At 41.2% G+C, this 7,092-nt stretch overlaps 2 protein-coding genes across 3 annotated transcripts; both read right to left on the minus strand.

Moving 5' to 3' along the window:
* Window positions 1–593: 593 nt before the first annotated feature.
* Window positions 594–1,622, minus strand: LOC103722448 (early nodulin-like protein 9). The gene is made up of 2 exons (XM_008813008.5): window positions 1,339–1,622; window positions 594–1,210 (listed from the first exon to the last, which is right to left on the minus strand). The coding sequence occupies exons 1-2, from the start codon at window positions 1,508–1,510 to the stop codon at window positions 786–788; spliced, it is 597 nt and encodes a 198-aa protein (XP_008811230.4). The 5' UTR covers window positions 1,511–1,622; the 3' UTR covers window positions 594–785.
* Window positions 1,623–3,469: 1,847 nt separating this feature from the next.
* On the minus strand, window positions 3,470–6,813 carry LOC120112447 (uncharacterized). 2 transcript variants are annotated; one of them, XM_089925407.1, is made up of 4 exons: window positions 4,997–6,813; window positions 4,721–4,887; window positions 4,359–4,550; window positions 3,470–3,752 (listed from the first exon to the last, which is right to left on the minus strand). In XM_089925407.1, exon 1 carries the CDS (start codon window positions 6,680–6,682, stop codon window positions 5,162–5,164), a length of 1,521 nt encoding a protein of 506 aa, XP_089781533.1. In that variant the 5' UTR covers window positions 6,683–6,813; the 3' UTR covers window positions 3,470–3,752; window positions 4,359–4,550; window positions 4,721–4,887; window positions 4,997–5,161. The 2 variants fall into 2 exon arrangements, with proteins under 2 accessions (XP_089781533.1, XP_038987825.3); XM_039131897.3 differs by lacking the exon at window positions 4,359–4,550.
* Between the last annotated feature and the right edge of the window lie 279 nt (window positions 6,814–7,092).

The raw sequence follows: 7,092 nt of genomic DNA on the forward strand, positions 1-7,092 counted from the left end.
GTTGTAGAGCAGGGTTGAGAACTGAAAGGTTTGCATTGAAGGCCCAGCCCTTGTAGAAATGAAAGTAAATGGGATTCCTGATTGGAACATTTTTCTTCAGTTAACTGTCATTTTCTTTCTGCTGCGATGGAGGGACCATGAGACTCGGGATCTATACATTCTTACCACTTATTATGTTAGTTAATGCCGCTTGAGATGACATTCAAAATAGAAAACAAGAAAAAGTGAAACCAAGTGAGATAGAAGGTTTGGAAATAAGTGTTTGTTCCAATTAGGCCTCTTTGATACTGTTGTTTTTTGATTTTTGTTACTCTAAATTAGTGAAATATCGAAGGGAGATTGGTGTTGGAGATAGTATTTTCTTTCTTTCTTTTATCTTCAATAAATCTTTGCTCTTGAGGTTTTGCAGATAAAATTTAAAAATAGAAGGGTTTCATAATACATCTTAGTTAAGTCTAGTCGAATTTCCTTGGATTTGTCGACACAAAAACAGAACAAAAGCAGCAATGGACCTTAATCGTCGGCTGAAACTAAAGTGACCTGCCTGCAGGACGATACTTTCATCTTATTTAGTACAACTGTGAAGACTAGCATAAGCCAAGCAATTAAAATTTACAAAATAATAGAATAATCTCTGATGATCCAACTATGCTTATTTTTGACTTCCACAATCTCTCACTCAAGCAAAGTAAATAAATTTCACACACCTTAACTCTCAACAAAACAATCTCTCACTCAACCCAAATAAATAAATTTCACAAACCTTCACCCCCAACAAACGGCACTTATAAAACATGATATAATGTCACAAGGAGAGCACCGAGCGTGCCTACAAAGCCCACAGCCTTTACAGAAGCCCTGTTTGGTCGAGGGGGAGTAGTGGACTCCTGACCGGCGGGAGCTGATGATGGTACAATTCCTACCACCCCTGAAGGTGGTGGTGCAGGAGGAGATGATGAAGAAACCGGTGAAGGAGAAGGTGCTAGGCTTGTTCCGTTGCTACGGCTTGCCATGACCACAACCACTAACTTCTCATTCTTTTGGCAGTTCTCTTTGCTTCCACTGATGAAGTAGAAGGAACCTGATCGGGCGAACGTAAACACCGTGTTTCCATCATCGAACCGATCAATGAATGATGATGTGTCGCAACTATTGTATGCATTCGCATCCACTACAAGTACCGAGTCCTGGTCGGGTAGGTAGACAAAAACTGCAACATCAGCAAATATTGTGTTAACATCAGCTTAAAATTTTTCTATAAAATACATTAGCTAAAGATTTTAACTGTCTTCTCTTCTATTTGAGAAGGAACTGAGACTGATTGGTTTATTAACTTACGTAGTGAGTCACCAATTTGGAACCGACTTTTTTCTGCCCATTGGTTGAATGACATAGCATTGGGCTCTGGCACGGCCCATCCCTTTGAGCCTCCAACCTTGAACTGTGTTGCAGCAGCCATTGATGCAAGGAGAACGAAGCACAGAAGGACCAAGCAGTGGAAGCTTGCCATGAGGGAGAAACCGAGGGGAACGTAATGGGAAAATGAGATTATGATCAACTAAGTTTCAGGTTGAGCTCTGAAAGGTAGGTGGTAATGTCGAGGTATTTATAGGCCCTCCTTGCAACCCCAAGTCTGACCTTTAACTCTTTGTTCGGATATCTTAGCACCTGGAGAAAAGTATATGGGCTTATCTGTTGAGGGCCATCGTTCTAGCACTTTTGCGTCTACTTTTCTGTGGCATAGCTTCCTTGAAGTGATTCTTTGCTTCCAGCCTTCAGAATATTCATGTCTTGTAAATTAAGGTTATGGCGTCATACAACAAACTGTGCACCCAGAGTTTCACCGGGCTAGACTTGGTTGGGTTCAACTGGCGCTGGAGTTTGGCCCGGATTTCTCCTTTTAGCCTAATAGTAAGCTTTGAAGTGTTGGACTCGAACACAATACACTTGGAACACCTTGAACTCGACCTTGAATTTATATACCACAAATAATTTTATTCCTCAAAAAAAAAGTAAAAAAGTATTATATACCACACCTTGAACTCACGACCTCTTCCAAAGAGTACGAAGCAAGGTACCAAATGCTGAGTTAAGGCCCGGATGGTATAAAATAGACTCTTTTCTGAACATTAGTTCAAAATTTTTTCTCTCTAAAAACTTAAATGGAATTTTAGCAAAAAAAAAAAAAAAAAAAAAACTTAAATGGAAAAGTGTCAGCTTGAGATTTGGCATGCAGAACTTCAAAGCACGAGCCACCTTGTGACCTTGGATAACCCAAGTTAGCAATTATTGTTCCTGAAATTATACAATTCTGGTGAAGTCGGGACCCATTGAGGCCTAGAGGTATAAATTGGGTTGGGCAAAATATTTTTGGCTTAGCCCGTCCTTACCAATTTGGACATAACGCTGACTTTCATATACTAAAAGTTTTCTACTCTCTTTTCAGATAGAAGTTGCCAGCTTTCTAATCTCACGCTAATTTATCAGCAATATTGGGCCCATCTAGTTGCAGCTTTCTGAAGCTACGAAAGTTCTGTGAGCATTTATGCTCTGATGAGGAGAATGTCGCACTAGTTTCTTTCTTTGCCCTCAAGCTAGGAAAAGAACTCCCAAGAAAATTCCCCTCTCTTGGAAGCAACATTTCCACTTCTGTGACAACAATCGATCCATCTATTCTATATGGGATGGGGTTGTATCTTTCGTGCGAAAGAAGGACTCACCTTCCTTCGCATGAACCTGTCGTTGGATCGCACGATAGTTGCTTGGAGATCTATGCAGTGGATGAAGAAGGAGAATGGTAGTGAAAGAAGACCAATCATTCTTTCGTGTGGAAGATGCAAACCAAGGAACATCACAAACTGAGGACATCCGCCATGAAATAGAAATCCAACTTTCTCAAGCTGTGTCCTGCCCCACTTTAGACCCGTTTTGAAAGTTGCTGCTCAAATTCACCTCATTATCGTCATTATTAAGTCACCAACTATTGATCATATTTGCATGTTCTCTTCATAAGATTGATTGACCCTTGGGTATAATTCTCTTAAACATCTACTGCCTTCGAAAGCAAGTTAGAAATCCAGGGCTAGTCTGCCTAATGATCCCATATTTAATCAAAACAGAGGGGCTAAAAAATGGGAGGGTGGAGTCTGACAGGTGGCCGTTCATTGAAGGATCCGTTTGTTTTGTGCTGATCATTTCTCTCATATTGCTTTTGGGTGTTGCCTGTCTTGTGGTTGGACAATTAGAGAGTTTGAAACATTTGAAACTGTTTAGGTTGAGGGCCTCTATCCACTTGAAACAGCCAGGGTATTCCCTGTTAGTATAATCTGTACTTTGGTTAGGCTGCTTTGTTCACTGACCTAATGATTTTATGTGGCTTCTGACCATAGCAACATATAGAAAATATTGTCCTTAAAGATATGCATCTTGGTATTCAAAAAAAAAAAAAAAATCATCCCAAAATGCCACATTGAAACCAAGATTTCTCACTACAATAAAAACAGTGCCCGGGACAGCGATTAAAACTTGTTGAGAGTATCTGATTTTATCATATTCAAAGGTTACACTGGAGATGCTTTCAGACAACTTCATCGTGATCTGAAAGTGAAGACTCTAGACATGATGAATCCATGAGGTTCAGTTGCAGCAGTTCATATTCTATCACCCAGACGTTAGAAACAATGGATCTGCGACCCTTGATTAAGCCCTACATCCTGTACACTCCGCTACTGTTGGAATCGAACCATATAATCCTGCATGCAACAATACAAACCTTAATAACCAAGTTTTTGGGAGCTAAAAAGAGTCCGAAGAATGACAACAATAAATGATACATCAGTTTGGCAGCAAGTTATTGTTGCCAACTAGTAGTAATTGTCCATCAGTCTAGAGATCACATAGATAAAGTGTTAGTACTGTAAAGTTTTCATTTAATATCAATGAAACAAACCACGTGGATTAGTTTTTTATGTCTGCACTAAAGCAGTGCTTTTCCATCAGCTTCATTCGGATATCCAACACGAGGAATAAACAGTCAATCTCAAAAAAGAAAAAGATTGGCACATCATGCGGCGGTATTAACATATGCAATATAGGTTGGATGAAAAGAAATGACTAAGAGGATATGGCATTCAATACATAAAATTCAGATATTTTGTCTTGCATCAAATACCTCTAAGACAAAATGAACTTGTCCGAACTATGTCCAGAACATCATGATTCTTGTTAATCCTCAGCAATTCCATATTCAAATGAAATTGTGATGGTATCATAACATCAGAATTCCAGCACCATAAGAAAACATCATCTTGATGGTACTACAGAAAAACATAACATAATTGAGATAATAAAAATATGACCTGTCTGATTTCAAGATCATGTAACTTAAGCAGTCTTAAATCCTAATAGCTTTGATAAAACACCCGCATCATAAACACTTCATCAGATGAAAAGATTATTGAAAGTGTCAGACTGCTCTTCTGGAGATTTCAGCAGTGATAACCCCAAAGCAGGAATCGTTGTCCAACAAACAGTTCGAAGAAGAGAAGTTGCTGGAAAAGCATGTGATAACTATGTCAAACTATATAAAAAACGATGCTCTATGATATAGATTCTTCTCAAGTAGATGCAATCCTTCATTAGTATTGGTGCCTTCATTCTAAGATTCTAAAACAAGCATAGGATACCAAAAGAATTGCATATCCACAAGAAGATAATTTACCTGAACATATTAATATGAGCAATCAAATTTCTTGCATCAAATGATTATTATCCCAGTCAGCTAGCTGATACATGGGAATGCTACTGCATAACACCCATGTGCTCATGACAAAGTCATTATCCATCTTTTCCTGTGTCTTCCAAATGTTATTCATTGTTCTTGTCATTCTGGTCAAACCAAGAAAAAAGATTTAGAGAAAGTGAAGCCATAAGCATAATATAACTTTGCTATTTGCAAGAGTTCCATGTAGTACATGGATGTCGTCCTTAATCCCACCTTTGATGCAAAACCCCATTAATCCAGCATGGGGAAGATTGCTACATTCCGACGATCCCCATTTCATCCTCCTTTTGATGATACCTTTGGCTTCTTGTGGTCGGACATTAGCAACAAATATCCAATAAGAATTTAGTATGTTGCACTATAGAATTCTTCCTCATCTCATTTTGAACGGCACATCAAACTCTCTGCCTCTTGGAAGACCCCCTTCCTACGAATTCCATCTGCAAGTACTCTATATGTGATAGCATCAGGTTCGAGTCCTCTACAGATCATCTCATCGAGCAAATGCCCAGCCTGCTCAAGATTCCCTTCCTTGCAATAACCACACATCAATGTAGTGTAAGTGACTACATCCGGTCCAAGACCAGATCTTTCCATGTCACATAATAGCTCCCGTGCAACCTCACTTTTTCCAATTTTACAGTACCCATCCATCAAGGTGTTGTATGTGACCACTCCATGCTTTAGCCCTTTCTCAGATATCTCCTCAAAAAGCCTATAAGCTCCTTCCATATCCCCCATTTTGCAGAACCCATCAATCAAAGTATTGTAACAAACAACATCATCTCCAAATTCACTCCCTTTCATATGATTGAAGAGCCGGACCGCATCATCCAATCTCCCATCTTTACACAACCCATCGAATAGAATACCATACGTGAACTTGTCAGGATGGAGCCCTTGATGATTCATCACATCTATAAGTTCCAATGCCTCTTTCACTCTCCTCTCCTTGCAGAGCCCTTTAATGACCGTTGTGTAGGTGACCATGTCCGGGCCGATCCCATGCCCTATCATCTCAGTTACCATTTTTAAGGCATCTTCGAACTGCCCGTTCTCACAGAAGCCATGAATTAGAGTATTGTATGTCACAACATCCGGCGATACGTCCTTCTCCAGCATCTCAGAAAAAGCCATCTTCGCTTCCACCAAATTCCTCTCCCGGCACAATGCAACTATAAAACTAGTATACGAGACCACATTACCCACTACTCCCAACTTTGTCATCCTGCCGTAAAGATTCTTCGCTCCTTCAATTTTCCCTATCTTACACAGACTTCCAAAAACTAAATTATAAGTGAAAGGATTCGGTTCCAATCTTGACACCAACATGTCACGAATCAAACTCAAGCCCAGTTCGGGATTCGATTCGCCGCACACGGAACCAATGAGAATAGCGTAGGTGAAGCAATTCGGGCTCGGCCCCCTCTCCTTCATGTCATGAAAAACCCTTAAAGCTTCAGAAATCTTTCTTTCACGGCAGAATCCCTTGATGAGTGAAGTGAAGGTGACACAGTTTGGATTGTAACCGAGGGAGATAATTTGGTCGAACACCTTGAACGCAAGGCCGGTGCGGCGGGTCGCACAGTAGCAGTCGAGGACGATGTGAAGGGTGGTGAAGTCGGGCTTCAGGCCCGAGTGCAGCGAGGAGTGGTAGAGGGAGAGGGCAGCTTCGAACCGGCGGGCTTTCGAAAGGGCGGAGAGGACGGGGTTGAGGGCAGCTGCGGTGGAGGGGGGTCCGGAGGTTAGCTCAGCGGTGACGGTGGAGGAGGAGGAGGAGTGGGAGAGGAGGTGGAAGGAGAGAGTTCGAAGGCGAGAAGGAGAGACTGGGATAGAAAGAGGAGGAAGGGTTCTTCTTCGAAGAGTCGCGGGCATTGGTCGCCGGATCTTCCATCCCATAGCCAACGCCAGATGTACAGTACTCTTGAAAACAAATTCTACCGGGATGGCAGCCCTGCTCCACGTCGGATCGTGGAGGTGGAGGACTGCAGCTTAAAAGCAAACAGAGTTATCGACTAGGTTGTCGCTTATGCTGCCCAACTCATAGAAAAGGTCCTCTGAACGGATTAGGGGTCGTTCTTCCGTTGTTGAGCTATCTTTTTGTTTTTGATTCGGTTGGTTACACCTACTAGAGTAATATGAATAGCCATTGTGGTGGAGGTTGTAGGACCATTATTGAAAAGCAAACAGAGTTATCGACTAGGTTGCCACTTATGCTGCCCAACTCACAGAAGAGGTCCTTTGAATGGATCAGGGGTCGTTCCTCCTGTAATACCCCTAAAAATAAAAAAATAAAAAAAAAAGAAAAA

This window comes from Phoenix dactylifera, chromosome 9 (assembly GCF_051530095.1).
Source record: "Phoenix dactylifera cultivar Ajwa chromosome 9, Ajwa_hap1_PhDact_Kaust_v1.1, whole genome shotgun sequence".
Classification (NCBI taxonomy): Eukaryota; Viridiplantae; Streptophyta; class Magnoliopsida; order Arecales; family Arecaceae; genus Phoenix; species Phoenix dactylifera.

Excerpts from the sequence above, each read along its gene's own strand:
- LOC120112447 (XM_039131897.3), bottom strand. The coding sequence starts at position 6,682 with ATGGGATGGAAGATCCGGCGACCAATGCCCGCGACTCTTCGAAGAAGA.
- LOC103722448 (XM_008813008.5), bottom strand. The coding sequence starts at position 1,510 with ATGGCAAGCTTCCACTGCTTGGTCCTTCTGTGCTTCGTTCTCCTTGCA. Across the intron at positions 1,211-1,338 it reads CCAAATTGGTGACTCACTAC|TTTTTGTCTACCTACCCGAC; the intron begins GTAAGTTAATAA and ends CTGATGTTGCAG.